Here is a 16605-nt window from a genome sequence, read left to right as displayed (position 1 = left end):
CCCTGGGACCTGAGGGGTGGGGCCCAATAGGGGAAATAGACGTAAATCTTCAAAATCCTTCTTCTTCGGTAGGAATGGCAGGATTTTGTCCATATTTGGTCTGAAGCCTTCTTGGGTGAAGGGGAACCAATTTTGTATACACCGTGGATCTGGCTCCCCAGGTGCCTGAGCCGTGGGGCTCAATAGGGGAAACATAGCAAATTATTCTTTAAAATCCTTCTTCTTCTGTAGGAATGAAAGGATTGGGTCCATATTTGGTGTGGAGCATCATTGGGTAGTGGGGAACCAATTTTGTATAAACGGTGGGTGTGGTCTCCGAGGGGGGGGCAGAAGGGTGGGGCCCAATAGGAAAAATAGAGGTAAAACCTTTAAAATCCTTCTCTGACCATCAGGATTAAGGGATTTTATTCTTATCTAGTGTGGAGCATCCTTGGGTGACGGTGACTCAATTTTGTATAATTGGTGGGTATGACCCCTGTAGGGGCATAGGGGTGGGGCTCTGTTTGAAGTTTGTTCTCTATATCTCAAGGACTGGATGGATCTTTCTGAAATTTCATATGTACTAACAGCACCTTCCATGGTGCTATATCTTTACTTCATACCAATTACTTTAATTATATTCAGGTGAGCGATACAGGCCCTCTGGGCCTCTTGTTATAATACATTTCCTTGACCTTCTTTCAAGGTCACCAGGATCTAATATGTTTAAAACCTCTGCCGGATTTAAAAGAAGTTTAAAGTTGTAGTGAACATTCCAGTGTTGAGCTTTCAGCTGATGTAAACAGGCTTGACCAATTTACGTAATTATACAGGTCAAACTTTTTGAATCTGCATAAATGTACTGGTATGCTCAGCCTATGCATTATTGTGGTCTAGTTGAACACTACAGACTCTCCTGAATCATTATGACTTGAATTGTTGTCAAGGTGACGGTCCAGTGACGGATACGTCAGATCGCCCGCTATATGTGGAGGCAGAGCCTGTGGACAAGCCCTTAGGGATCACGGAGGATGATCTCCAGGACGCACAAAAAAAGTTTGAAGTTTTACAGTTTGACATGGAAACCATTGTGAGTACCATGGTGGTTGTATATGGTGTGTAATCATTGAACAGGGTACGTTACCATGTAATTCATGGGTACAGTAACCATGTAGTTCAAGGGTACAGTTACCATGTAGTTCATGGGTACAGTTACCATGTAATTCATGGGTACAGTTACCATGTAGTTCATGGGTACAGTTATCATGTAATTCATGGGTACAGTTACCATGTAGTTCATGGATACAGTTACCAAGTAGTTCATGGGTACAGTTACCATGTAGTTGATTGGTACAGTTACCATGTAGTTGATGGGTACAGTCACCATGTAGTTGATGGGAACAGTTACCATGTAGTTGATGGGTACAGTTACCATGAAGTTCATGGGTACAGTAACCATGTAGTTTAAGGGTACAGTTACCATGTAGTTCATGGATACAGTTACCAAGTAGTTCATGGGTACAGTTACCATGTAGTTCATGGGTACAGTAACCATGTAGTTTAAGGGTACAGTTACCATGTAGTTCATGGATACAGTTACCATGTAGTTCATGGGTACAGTTATCATTTAGTTCATGGGTACAGTTACCATGTAATTCATGGGTACAGTTTCCATGTAATTCATGGGTACAGTTACCATGTAATTCATGGGTACAGTTATCAAGTAGTTCATAGGTACAGTTACCAAGTAGTTCATGGGTACATTTACCATGTAGTTCATGGTTACATTTACTATGTAGTTCATGGGTACAGTTACCATGTAGTTCAAGGGTACACACTCCAAGTAGTTAATGGGTGCATTTACCAAATAGTTCATGGGTACAGTTACCATGTAGTTCATGGGTACAGTTACCAAGTAGTTAATTGGTACAGTTACCATGTAGTTCATGGGTACAGTTACCATGTAGTTCATGGGTTCAGTTACCATGTAGTTCATGGGTACAGTTACCAAGTAGTTCATGGGTACAGTTACCATGTAGTTCATGGATACAGTTATACCATGTAGTTCATGGGTACAGTTACCATGTATTTCATGGGTACAGTTACCAAGTAGTTCATAGGTATAGTTACCAAGTAGTTCATGGGTACATTTACCATGTAGTTCATGGATACAGTTACCATGTAGTTCATGGGTACAGTAACCATGTATTTCATTGGTACAGTTACCATGTAGTTCATGGGTACAGTTACCATGTAGTTCATGGGTACAGTTACCATGTAGTTCATGGGTACAGTTACCATGTAGTTCATGGGTACAGTTACCATGTAGTTCATGGGTACAGTTACCATGTAGTTCATGGGTACAGTTACCATGTAGTTCATGGGTACAGTTACCATGTAGTTCATGGGTACAGTTACCATGTAGTTCATGGGTACAGTTACCATGTAGTTCATGGGTACAGTTACCAAGTAGTTCAGATGACATTCATAACAGCTATGATCATTATTATAATGCAATAATTGTATCATTGGATAACATTGACCATCCATGGAAAGATGTCTGTTATATTCATTAAACAAGCATTCACAATAAATATGCAAGAGAAAAGCTGAATTCTAATAAATATATTTCATTTTTTATAAGGTTAAAATCTTTTAAAAATTGGTACTATAAGTATCAAATAGCTTTCAGTTGGCATTCATTTGTCAATATGATTGCCAACTGGAATGTGCAAAGTACAGCATGAATAAGCAGCCAAATCTTCAATGCAGTTCAATGCTTACTTGACAGAAAATATCCGTTATAAGATTTGCAGAAATGTATTCACTTATTAAACAGGACGGCAGGTTCCAGATTATGATGGATGACACCATGAATACATACTACCCAGGTAACAGACAGAGACACCAAGGTATGTACTATACTACCCAGGTCACAGACACACCAAGGTATGTACTCTACTACCCAGGTCACAGGGGGACCAAGGTATGTACTATCCTACCCAGGTCACAGAGAGACCAAGGTATGTACTATGTATTCACTTATTAAACAGGACGGCAGGTTCCAGATTATGATGGATTACACCATGAATACATACTGCCCAGGTAACAGACAGAGACACCAAGGTATGTACTATACTACCTAGGTCACAGAGACACCAAGGTATGAACTATACTACCCCGGTCGCAAAGACACCAAGATATGTTCTATACTACCCAGGTCATAGAGACACCAAGGTATGAACTATACTACCCAGGTCATAGAGACACCAAGGTATGTACTATACTACCCAGGTCACAGAGACACCAAGGTATGTACCATACTACCAAGGTCACAAACAGAGACACCAAGGTATGAACTATACTACCCAGGTCACAGAGACACCAAGGTATGTACTATACTCCCCAGGTCACAGAGACACCAAGATATGTACTATCCTCCCCAGGTCACAGACAAACCAAGGTATGTACTATATTACCCAGGTCACAGACAGAGACACCAAGGTATGTACCATACTACCCAAGTCACAGACAGAGACACCAAGCTATGTACTATACTACCCAGGTCACAGACAAACCAAGGTATGTACTATACTACCCAGGTTACACACAGAGACACCAAGGTATGTACTATACTACCCAGGTCACAGACAGAGACACCAAGGTATGTACCATACTACCCAGGTCACAAACAGAGACACCAAGGTATGTATTATACTACCCAGGTTACAAACAGAGACACCAAAGTATGTACTATACTACCCAGGTCACAGAGACACCAAGGTATGTACTATACAACCCAGGTCACAAACAGAGACACCAAGTTATGTACTATACTACCCAGGTCACAGACAGAATCACCAAGGTATGTACTATACTACCCAGGTCACAAGCAGAGACACCAAGGTATGTACTATACAACCCAGGTCACAAGCAGAGACACCAAGGTATGTACTATACAACCCAGGTCACAAACAGAGACACCAAGGTATGAACTATACTACCCAGGTCACAGAGACACCAAGGAATGTACTATATGACCCAGGTCACAGACACCAAGGTATGTACCATACTACCCAGGTCACAAACAGAGACACCAAGGTATGAACTATACTACCCAGGTCACAGAGACACCAAGGTATGCACTATACTACCCAGGTCACAGAGACACCAAGGAATGTATTATCCTACCCAGGTCACAGACAGAGACACCACGGTATGTACTATACTACTCAGGTCACAGACAGAGACACCAAGATATGTACTATACTACTGAGGTCACAGACAGAGACGCCAAGGTATGTACTATACTACCCAGGTCACAGAGGCACCAAGGTATGTACTATATGACCCAGGACACAGACACCAAGGTATGTACTTTACTACCCAGGTCACAGACAGAGACACCAAGGTATAGAGACACCAAGGTATGTACTATACTACCCAGGTTCCAGACAGATTCACCAAGGTATGTACTATACTACCCAGGTCAGAGACAGAGACACCAAGGTATGTACTATACTACCAAGGTCACAGAGACACCAAGGTATGTACTATATGACCCAGGTCACAGACAGAGTCACCGAGGTATGTACTATACTACCCAGGTCACAGACAGACCAAGATATGTACTATACTACCCAGGTCACAGAGACACCAAGGAATGTATTATCCTACCCAGGTCACAGACAGAGACACCACGGTATGTACTATACTACTCAGGTCACAGACAGAGACACCAAGATATGTACTATACTACTGAGGTCACAGACAGAGACACCAAGGTATGCACTATACTACCCAGGTCACAGAGACACCAAGGAATGTATTATCCTACCCAGGTCACAGACAGAGACACCACGGTATGTACTATACTACTCAGGTCACAGACAGAGACACCAAGATATGTCCTATACTCCTGAGGTCACAGACAGAGACACCAAGGTATGCACTATACTACCCAGGTCACAGAGACACCAAGGAATGTATTATCCTACCCAGGTCACAGACAGAGACACCACGGTATGTACTATACTACTCAGGTCACAGACAGAGACACCAAGATATGGACTATACTACTGAGGTCACAGACAGAGACACCGAGGTATGTACTATACTACCCAGGTCACAGACAGACCAAGATATGTACTATACTACCCAGGTCACAGACAAACCAAGGTATGTACTATACTACCCAGGTTACACACAGAGACACCAAGGTATGAACTATACAACCCAGGTCACAGACAGAGACACCAAGGTATGGACTATACAACCCAGGTCACAAACAGAGACACCAAGGTATGAACTATACTACCCAGGTCACAGAGACACCAAGGAATGTATTATCCTACCCAGGTCACAGACAGAGACACCACGGTATGTACTATACTACTCAGGTCACAGACAGAGACACCAAGATATGTACTATACTACTGAGGTCACAGACAGAGACGCCAAGGTATGTACTATACTACCCAGGTCACAGAGACACCAAGGAATGTATTATCCTACCCAGGTCACAGACAGAGACACCAAGGTATGTACTATACTACTCAGGTCACAGACAGAGACACCAAGATATGTACTATACTACTGAGGTCACAGACAGAGACACCAAGGTATGTACTATACTACCCAGGTCACAAGCAGAGACACCAAGGTATGTACTATACAACCCAGGTCACAAACAGAGACACCAAGGTATGTACTACCTCACAGATGTTTTATTTTCAGCGTCATCAGGAAGAAGAGGTCTACCAGGTGGCATCATGCTGCAAAATGAGTAGAAAGATATAGCTGCCCGGTTTAAGAAATCAAGGTCTTGTTTTATTTTTTAAAAGTTAATTGACTTAGGTAAATGGTCAAAAGACAGCCTCGCTTGGAAACTACAATGTCAAACAAAGCAGTATTAAGTTTTATCGAAAGTTACTACAAGATGCCTTTACTGTAGACATAACTATCAGCAGTAAATAGAAATGAAAAGATGAGAACTTATGAAGATCTAATAATGGTGAGCATCAAGGTCCTTCTGGGATTTCTTGGTCTACTAGCTTTCAAAAGGGTAATAGGATAAATTATAGTTAAATCATTAATTAAAAACTAAAAAGAAGTTCCTTGAAATTCTATTTGAAAGTTTCATTATCGAAATCTTTTGGTTAAAATATTAACAGAATTATATCGCAACTTGCTCATAAGATTGATGCAGCAACTGACATTGGTGAGCTGGTGAGCAGGTCTCTGGGTTCTACTGCATCATGGGAAAAGCTAGCTTGCCAGATAGGCAATATTTTACCCTCATATTCTCTAGCTGTTACAACTTCAACTTTTTCACCACTTCATATGAAACCAGTACGCACATTTTCCATTTCTGACTGATGTTCATTGCACTGATATGTTGTTTGTATGATCCTCCACCATACAGATCTCTTGGTTTTTTTTCTACAGAAGACATTAGTGTGTCCAAGCCTCGTCCCAAATCTGAAATACTACAGTTGCGTAAGCATGAGGAGATAACTCTAAAAGAACGACCAAAGTCGGAGTCTCATCTGTTACACCTACAGCGTATGGAACAGGCATCCACAAAATCAGCGTACCCTGAGCCGAGTGTGTCTAGGACACAAGCCAAGCTGTGTGATGCCAGGTAGGTATTGCTATATAATTAAAATGGAGTATAGTCAATTACAATTTCTCTATGTTGCATGTATCTATCATTGCTACACTAATTTAATGAGATATTTTCATGTTGTATTTATTGATCACTTCTTCATTACATTCTCATTAAAAAAATCATGAATTCTGTTACTGTTATAGTAAACCTGTCAATGTTGTAGGTTCCACTGAACTGATGTGATATAGTAAACCTGTCAATGTTGTAGGTTGCACTGAACTGATGTGTTATAGTAAACCTGTTAATGTTGGAGGTTCCACTGAACTGATGTGTATAGTAAACCTGTCAATGTTGTAGGTTGCACTGAACTGATGTGTTATAGTAACCCTGTCAATGTTGAAGGTTCCACTGAACTGATGTGTAATAGTAAACCTGTCGATGTTGCAGGTTCCACTGAACTGATGTGTTACAGTAAACCTGTCAATGTTGTAGGTTCCACTTAACTGATGTGTTATAGTAAACCTGTCAATGTTGAAGGTTACACTGAACTGATGTGTAATAGTAAACCTGTCGATGTTGCAGGTTCCACTGAACTGATGTGTTATAGTAAGCCTGTCAATGATGTAGGTTCCACTGAACTGATGTGGTACAGTAAACCTGTCAATGTTGTAGGGTCCACTGAACTGATGTGTTATAGTAACCCTGTCAATGTTGAAGGTTCCACTGAACTGATGTGTAATAGTAAACCTGTCGATGTTGCAGGTTCCACTGAACTGATGTGTTACAGTAAACCTGTCAATGTTGTAGGTTTCACTGATTTGTTATAGTAAACCTGTCAATGTTGTAGGTTTCACTGATGTGTTATAGTAAACCTGTCACTGATGTAGGTTCCACTGAACTGATGTGATATAGTAAACCTGTCAATGTTGTAGGTTTCACTGATGTGTTATAATAAACCTGTCAATGTTGTAGGTTTCACTGATGTGTTATAATAAACCTGTCAATGTTGTAGGTTGCACTGAACTGATGTGTTATAGTAAACCTTTCAATGTTGTAGGTTCCACTGAACTTATGTGTATAGTAAACCTGTCAATGTTTTAGGTTCCACTGATGTGTTATAGTAAACCTGTCAATGTTGTAGGTTCAATGGATGGCATGATGCAAAGACAAAACAAGGTCGCCACTACCCCCTAGTCAAACAATCTCTTCCCAACTCATACCAGGGACGTCTGACAGAAAACATGTCCAAGTCCAAAACAGCTAACCTTTCAAAGAAAAATGTCAAAGATGACTTCCTGCATCAACAAACAGATGGAGATCAGATGACTGGAGAATCTGATACAAAAATTCAGGAACCACGTCCCTCTACCGCTCCTGTTAAGATGAACTCGGATTCTAATGACCATGTTACTGTGAAAAAGGTTTCATCAGAAGATCAAGAACTGAGTCCTGCACAGTCTTGTAAAACTGATCTGAGTGCTGCAGACTCTTGTAGGACAGTGGATACAGGGTACTCAAGTTTTGATGACAGGAGTTCAACTTTCAGTCCAAAGGAAGATTTGAGTCTTTTAAAATCTAAGTCAGATTCGTTCCATACCTCACTCAGTGGATATTCAGAGAGAGCCGAGTCAGATTGTGATAAATATTCTACTCCTCGTAGTCATTCTAGGAAAACCAGTAGTAGCAGTAGAAATAACAGTGACTGGAAAAAGTCTGGGGTAGAAATTGTACCCCACATGGATCACAGCAAGCCTCGCCCCATCAGTGTTGGAGGGATGGGTACCATCTCTTTACTGGAGAATATCTCCGAGGCACGGTACTGGGAGGATGCATACAATGAGGAGATTTCAGACGAGGCTTGCAGTGATGACAGTGACACACAAACACAGTCGTCCGCAGACAGCGGAATTAGTCGACGTCAAGGTGACGAGCTCCAATCTAGTCTTGCACTACTTAAACAGCGTCTTGGTGAACAGCCAGTTCCAACAAAGGCCAAACGAGCAAAAACCAAACCAAATGTGCTTGAGAAAGAATTGAGGATTAAAAGACAAAGAAGGTCACAACGACCTAGTTCTAGAACAAATCAGAATCTAGTCAATAACAGCAGCTCAGTATCTCCAATAAAGAATGACAGTTCCCCAACCTCCCAGAAGTCTAATGGTAAGTCAGGGACACGGCAGGCTGTCAACACCACAAACAAATCTCTAATCCATCAAGCTATCTGCAAATCGTCACCAGACAAGTCAACCTCAAAACAACTGTCACCATCCCTTCACCACAAAGGTCAGTCCACAACAGGTGAAAGGAAACAGACTGTCACTTATTCAAACAATGTAAGATCGAATAAATCCTCCAAGATTGATGACACAATTGTGATTGAGTTGAAGAAAAATCCAAAAATTGGACGTCTTATGAAGCGCGGGGAGGGTTTGCTGTCCCAGGACCTCGTGAAAAAACTAATAGCTGCTCATGCCTGAAGTTCATGGTCTTTTTTCATCCTTGATCATTATCTTTAACTTTAAATGTCCCAGCAAATTAAATCACAACAAATGAAGAATAGTGGTATTGTCAGGTCATCATACTACCTTCACATATCACTTAGTTATTTGTAAACTTTTACTTAAAATCATTTTATGTTGATTATGTGACTATAGTAGTAATTTTCGTAATTTAAGAAAATAGGGATAATTGAGTTTTACTGCCTGTATAAAAAAGAAATAAAATCATGTTTAGTTTTTGTATCATGCAGGAACACACTTCGTGTGTTTATATGGAAAGAAATGTGTCGTTTAATTTTGTTAAGTTTTGTTCGTCGAGTACTTGACAGACGTGGATCGTCATTTAATTTGTGACAACTGACCCCTGTGACAACTGACACCTAGAGTTGTCGGGTGCTTGTTCTACTTTCTGTTGAGTGTTATATAATGTTTTGTTGGTTGAGTTCACCAAACAAACTTTGGGGACTTACTTGTTTTGTTTAATATTTTTATTCTCCTTTCATCTTTGTCTGTCATGAACTTTTAGAACACTTTTCCCAAAACTCCTGCTGGTTTCTAAGGAATCTTCACATATTCATGGACTTGTGTGTAAATGTGAATTTTCTTCTGATCCAACATCCAAGATAGTAGCCATTGGTTGAGATATTTAGGGCTGTAATTGAGTTGTTTTAGGCAGACATTGATCATCCTGTCTTTTGTAATTTTATTTAAGTTTGGTATCTAAATCCCTAGTTATATAATATATATAGTGTAGGGGGTAATCTTAGATGTAAATGAATCAACTTTAAATATTCAAAGTACATCATGACTGCCATCATCAGATCTTTGACATTCATAGCTAAAACCTTTCTGCTTTGTATATTACTTGATGATAGTGCAGGTGTCACAAAATAACATCTTTTGTATTTCTGGGGAGTGGGGGTTGTATGATTGCTGGGGAGTGGGGGTCGTTTAATTGCTGGGGAGTGGGGGTCNCTGGGGAGTGGGGGTCGTATAATTGCTGGGGAGTGGGGGTCGTATAATTGCTGGGGAGTGGGGGTCGTATAATTGCTGGGGAGTGGGGGTCGTATAATTGCTGGGGAGTGGGGGTCGTATAATTGCTGGGGAGTGGGGGTCGTATAATTGCTGGGGAGTGGGGGTCGTATAATTGCTGGGGAGTGGGGGTCGTATAATTGCTGGGGAGTGGGGGTCGTATAATTGCTGGGGAGTGGGGGGCGTATAATTGCTGGGGAGTGGGGGTCGTATATATAATTGGAACTGAGTATATGTTTTAGCTCATCTCTTTTATATAGTAACTGTTACTTAGTTGAATGTATATTGAAAACATTTTGATATAGACAGACCTTTTACAAAATCCAAAAGCACACATAGTGTAAAGAAAACCATTACTAGTAGGGGGTAACAGGAATGTAATGTGTAATCAATAATTAATTGATATGATTATTAGGTGATTATTCAGTTAGTATTCAGTTTATATTTATTGGTGTCATGCGTTGAGGATGTCAGACAATTTGATTACTTACCAAGGTATTGCTGAGCAATGTCAGTCTCCCTCCCATCAGGGATTTAGTTGTTGGATGATACAGTTTGATTTTTGATACCATGGTATTGATGTAGTGCAGAATGTAATACAGTACCCTGTTCATAGTAGCACTGACCTTAACCCTTTCACCCCTATGTAACTTTAATAGACTCTACCATGCATTGATCTGGAGGAGTCCATTATGGTCTACAGTGGTGAAAAGGTTAACCCTTGAACCTGTAAACTAATACTAAGCAAGCCTTTCCAGTAGAAGGCAATTGATGCAGTTAAGTGTTGTTGGCTCATTTCCTATCTACAGTAGCAGTGACCTTGAAACAGACATTCATGCCTGGAAAGTAATCCCATGCATGCAACCAAACAACCAGTGTTTGAAGTATTATAGTATTTAGTCAGTTCCCAGAAAACCAATGTTCTATTTATAGCTACAGTGACCTTGACCTTTGAACATGAAAAGCAAAAAGCAATCCTAAGCAAGCACACTATGTGAGGAAGCATTGGTGACTTTTGTGTTTGGTAAGTCCACATAAACTCAAGTTATTGTGTAAAAAGTTTTTATAATTATGGTAAATGTGACATTAACCTTTGACCTTCTGACACGAAAAACAGTCTTTAACAAGCCCTTCGAGCTAGGAAGCTTATGAAAGGTTGAGTTTGGTGGTCCCAGTGGATAGTTTTTGTGTAAAAACTTATTTTCCATTCATAGTAACAGTGACATGACCCCAAGTAAGCACTTTCTGTGAGGAAACAGTGTGGGACATTTAGTTTACTCAGCTTCATGTGAACTCTAAAGTTGTTGTGAGAAACTATTTTTCTATTTATTGTAATAGTGACCACGATGTTAGACTTTCAGACATGAAAGTCAACGGTGAACCCCAAGCAAGTCCTTATAGTAAGGAAGAACTGTATGAAGTTTTGCCGAAATGATCATGATTGGGGAATAAAAACACATGCTTACCTTTAAGTTTAGTTAGAAATTTAGCATTTTTGATGCAAAAATTAGCTTTTGCAGTATCAATGGTGTACTATTTTGTGAACTCTGGCATAGATAAATTTGAATGTTTTATGAATTTGACATGCTAATATAAATGCCATTGGATCTCGGACACAGGGAACTTAAATAGGATTTGAACTTTGGCATTGGAAAGTTGAATGTAAATTACTACCAAATGGAATGTCTATTTCAATAAACCGGTAAAGTGGTTGTTTTGGATCGCTTTCAGATTAAAAGGTCAAATGTCAAGTTGATTGTTTTATAAGATGTATATAGAGAGCCTTACATTCTGCACCACAAGCCATGTCACCCCTAAAGGTATACACTTATAGGGGAACCTATTATACACATTTGTCTCAACACACTGTGCTAATGAGAGCTGTAGACTGATATTGGTGCCACACCTTGTTGTATGTAATAAGTACCATGATAGTATACTTGTCAGTGATAGTCTCCGAAGGGTACTAAGGGAGGTAATAGGCTTGCACTGGGAGAGGGGAGTCTCTCACAAAGGTGAGCTTTGCATCTGGCAAAATTTCCTCATGCATGTTTTGTGTTTATTTGTGTTGCAGTACTTTCAGTACTTTGATTGTTATAAAGTGTTTACCTTGTGCCAAATGAGGAAAGTTTGTTGGTGCTATCAGATTGTACAATGAATTATTTTTAATCCATTGATCATGAATTACAATATATAAAATATTTAAGTTTGAACTTAGGTTGTAACTTGTTCTCGACACAGATACCAACTTGTCCAATGGCATATGGGAGGTTGTGGTTTTTCGCTTGCCTGCCTATGTTTTATATGAACTAGCTCACTGATTGTGTTATTAATTACAGATTTTGTCAATCTATTCATTTAGCTGAGCTTACGCTTTTTTTGTGCAGCGTCCGTCATTCATTCATTACCTTATCTTCAAAAGACTACTCACCCGAGATGGTTCAATGGATTTTGATCAAATATGCCACAAAGCATTCTTGGTCCTTGGGATCAGGGAAACAATTGTTAGAAAAGGGGGATTGTATAACATCCTTTCGGGGGCTGGACCCAAAAGGGGGGGGGGGGGGGTGTTCAGTGGGCCCTAAAAACCTACTTGTCTAACAGAGTGGATCAAATTTGTTTTAATGCATGCTTGGGAAAGGGAAATCAAATTTGGTAAAGGAACTTGAAGGTTGTTGTCCACCTAGGTGCCGACAGATGGAGCCAGAAATTTGGGAAATATTTTCACTATAGATTTGATAACAACATTTTGACATTTGTTGCTAAAATAACAAGGTGGATGATACAGGCCCTCCTAGCCTCTTGTTTAATGAAGGGTTAACTACTGAAGTGACACTATTATAGTTTACAATGACTTGTGGTCTGTTTACTATTCAGTTTGAAGGCGTATTGTGCATTAAGATTTTAATAAGTGTATTTTTCAAATTTCCTCACATTTTCTTATCCTATACTCCGTTAACTTGGTAATGAAAAACTAACAACCTGAACTGTGCCGTTTGACAGAGTGGATACTGTGATTACTTTACAGTGTTGTGTTGAGTGCTGATACTTTCTGTGATATTAAGCGTGCCATTCCTGACTGTGATATTTTATATAAACTAGCTCACTGATTTTGTTATTAAGTACATTTTTTGTCAATCTGTTCATGTAGTTGGATTTTTCTGTGTTTTTGTTTCTTGCAAGTAAATTATTCTAAATTTTATCTTTTTCATCTTTCTTTTGTTGATAACAAAACAGGAAATTAATTGTTGGTTACTGCCATGCCACGGAAAATGTTTAGAAAAACTCCCCCTTGAGATACTTCTTGAGAAATAGCGTTAACAAACTTTCAATATCAAAATCCAAGATGGCTGCCTGTCGGCCATGTTGTTTATCCGATCAGTCTCAAAAGTTGTCCTGCACAGCTAAGGACCAAGGGGAACCTACATATAAAATTTGAGAAAGATCCCTCTGGTACTTCTTGAGAAATAGCAATAACAAACTTTCACTATCAAAATCCAAGATGGCTGCCTGTCGGTCATGTTGTTTATCCGGTCAGTCTCAAAAATTGTCCTGCACAGCTAAGGACCAAGGGAAACCTACATATAAAATTTGAGAAAGATCCCTCTGGTACTTCTTGAGAAATAGCGATAACAAACTTTCACTATCAAAATCCAAGATGGCTGCCTGTCGGCAATGTTGTTTATCCGATCAGTCTCAAAAGTTGCCCTGCACAGCTAAGGACCAAGGGGAACCTACATATAAAATTTGAGAAAGATCCCTCTGGTACTTCTTGAGAAATAGCGATAACAAACTTTCACTATCAAAATCCAAGATGGCTGCCTGTCGGCCATGTTGTTTATCCGATCAGTCTCAAAAGTTGCCCTGCACAGCTAAGGACCAAGGGGAACCTACATATAAAATTTGAGAAAGATCCCTCTGGTACTTCTTGAGAAATAGCGATAACAAACTTTCACTATCAAAATCCAAGATGGCTGCCTGTCGGCCATGTTGTTTATCCGATCAGTCTCAAAAGTTGCCCTGCACAGCTAAGGACCAAGGGGAACCTACATATAAAATTTGAGAAAGATCCCTCTGGTACTTCTTGAGAAATAGCGATAACAAACTTTCACTATCAAAATCCAAGATGGCTGCCTGTCGGCCATGTTGTTTATCCGATCAGTCTCAAAAGTTGCCCTGCACAGCTAAGGACCAAGGGGAACCTACATATAAAATTTGAGAAAGATCCCTCTGATACTTCTTGAGAAATAGCGATAACAAACTTTCACTATCAAAATCCAAGATGGCTGCCTGTCGGCCATGTTGTTTATCCGATCAGTCTCAAAAGTTGCCCTGCACAGCTAAGGACCAAGGGGAACCTACATATAAAATTTGAGAAAGATCCCTCTGATACTTCTTGAGAAATAGCGATAACAAACTTTCACTATCAAAATCCAAGATGGCTGCCTGTCGGCCATGTTGTTTATCCGATCAGTCTCAAAAGTTGCCCTGCACAGCTAAGGACCAAGGGGAACCTACATATAAAATTTGAGAAAGATCCCTCTGATACTTCTTGAGAAATAGCGATAACAAACTTTCACTATCAAAATCCAAGATGGCTGCCTGTCGGCCATGTTGTTTATCCGATCAGTCTCAAAAGTTGCCCTGCACAGCTAAGGACCAAGGGAAACCTACATTTAAAATTTGAGAAAGATCCCTCTAATACTTCTTGAGAAATAGCAATAACAAACTTTCACTATCAAAATCCAAGATGGCTGCCTGTCGGCCATGATGTTTAACTGATCAGTCTCAAAAGTTGCCATGCACAGCTAAGGACAAAGGGAGACCTACATTTACAATTTGAGAAAGATCCCTCTGGTACCTCTTAAGAAATAGCAATAACAAACTTTCACTATCAAAATGCAAGATGGCTGCCTGTCGGCCATGTTGTGTATCCGATCAGTCTCCAAAGTTGTCCTGCCCAGCTAAGGACCAAGGGGAACCTGTGTATAAAATTTGAGAAAGACCCCTTTGGTACTTCTTGAGAAATAGCGATAACAAGAATTGTTTAACGACGGACCATGGACGCAGGGTGATTTGAATAGCGTTAAAAACTACATAGGACATGGTGGGCTAATAAAATAAGTGCATGTACCACATGAAATCCTGCACAAGATTTATCAACTGGTACCATTTTCATAATGTTTCACTGTTCTAACATTTCTAGCTTGACACATTCTAAAAGTGATAATAAACAAAACTACCCAATGTAATTCATGTTATAAATCCTTTAATTTGTATTATTACATTTTATGATAAATTATTGTGTATTAACAAATCTGCATTGTAAAAATGTTAGCAAAAAGCTATATAGACACTGCAATGTATATATAAATATATTTATTTTGAACAAATAATGTAGTTGACAGCTCCCTATCATAACAAGCTACAGCATAACAATCGTGACTTTAGGCCTAATGATTCAGTAAAAGGTTAATGATAGACGCAGTATAGACTCCAAGCATCACCTAACATAACAATCGTAACTGTAGGCCTAATGATCCAGTAAAAGGTTAATGATAGACGCAGCTAGCATAGGCTCCAAGCATCACCTAACATAACAATCGTAACTTTAGGCCTAACGATTCAGTAAAAGGTTAATGATAGACGCAGTATAGACTCCAAGCATCACCTAACATAACAATCGTAACTTTAGGCCTAACGATTCAGTAAAAGGTTAATGATAGACTCAGTATAGACTCTAAGCATCACCTTACATAACAATCGTGACTGTAGGCCTAACGATTCAGTAAAAGGTTAATGATAGACGCAGTATAGACTCCAAGCATCACCTCCCATAACAATCGTGTCTTTAGGCCTAACGATTCAGTAAAAGGTTAATGATAGACGCAGCTAGCATAGGATCCAAGCATCACCTAACATAACAATCGTAACTGTAGGCCTAATGATCCAGTAAAAGGTTAATGATAGACGCAGCTAGCATAGGCTCCAAGCATGACCTAACATAACAATCGTAACTGTAGGCCTAATGATCCAGTAAAAGGTTAATGATAGACGCAGCTAGCATAGGCTCCAAGCATCACCTAACATGTCAGCTGATAAAGTCGTATTCATCATCTGGAGGCTTTGTGCATGTTTGATGAATTAGAGATAGATTAATTTAACTCATTCACCCCGGACTACACATTTGAACTCTTCCAATTCAATGGTTGGAATAGTTCATAATGAAATTTCAGGGGTGAATGAGTTAACAATGTTTTAAGCTGGGGTACCCTGTAGAAGTGATATGTACATGGCACATTTTCAGGTGTCACATTTAACAACAACAAGTGGAGTTTTTCACTTTAAACTCCATACCTACTACAGTGTAGTGGATAGTGTATTGCATGCAGCACCTAATTGACATAGTGGATAGTGTATTGCATACAGCACCTAATTGACACAACAAAATTATTAGGTATAGCAGCTTTATCAACTATAACATTT

General features: G+C 39.7%; 1 protein-coding gene and 1 long non-coding RNA gene across 2 annotated transcripts in view; both read left to right on the top strand.

The window, feature by feature from the left end:
* The window catches only part of LOC110466143, a 19729-nt gene extending 9701 nt beyond the window's left edge, over window positions 1-10028 (top strand). The window contains exons 4-7 of the mRNA XM_021522484.1: window positions 927-1069; window positions 2819-2891; window positions 6427-6622; window positions 7731-10028. Of these exons, the coding sequence (XP_021378159.1) occupies window positions 927-1069; window positions 2819-2891; window positions 6427-6622; window positions 7731-9066 (1748 nt within the window). The 3' untranslated portion in view covers window positions 9067-10028. The remainder of the gene's footprint in view (window positions 1-926; window positions 1070-2818; window positions 2892-6426; window positions 6623-7730) is intronic.
* A 5349-nt stretch (window positions 10029-15377) lies between these two features.
* LOC110466140 lies at window positions 15378-15952 on the top strand. Its single transcript, XR_002464698.1, has 2 exons — window positions 15378-15590; window positions 15755-15952. It is a non-coding gene; the product is annotated as an uncharacterized LOC110466140 (long non-coding RNA).
* Window positions 15953-16605: the final 653 nt, after the last annotated feature.

Source organism: Mizuhopecten yessoensis, unplaced genomic scaffold (assembly GCF_002113885.1).
Source record: "Mizuhopecten yessoensis strain PY_sf001 unplaced genomic scaffold, ASM211388v2 scaffold1595, whole genome shotgun sequence".
Classification (NCBI taxonomy): domain Eukaryota; kingdom Metazoa; phylum Mollusca; class Bivalvia; order Pectinida; family Pectinidae; genus Mizuhopecten; species Mizuhopecten yessoensis.
Note: the sequence above shows the minus strand (reverse complement) of the source record. Positions and strands in the feature narration are given on the sequence as shown.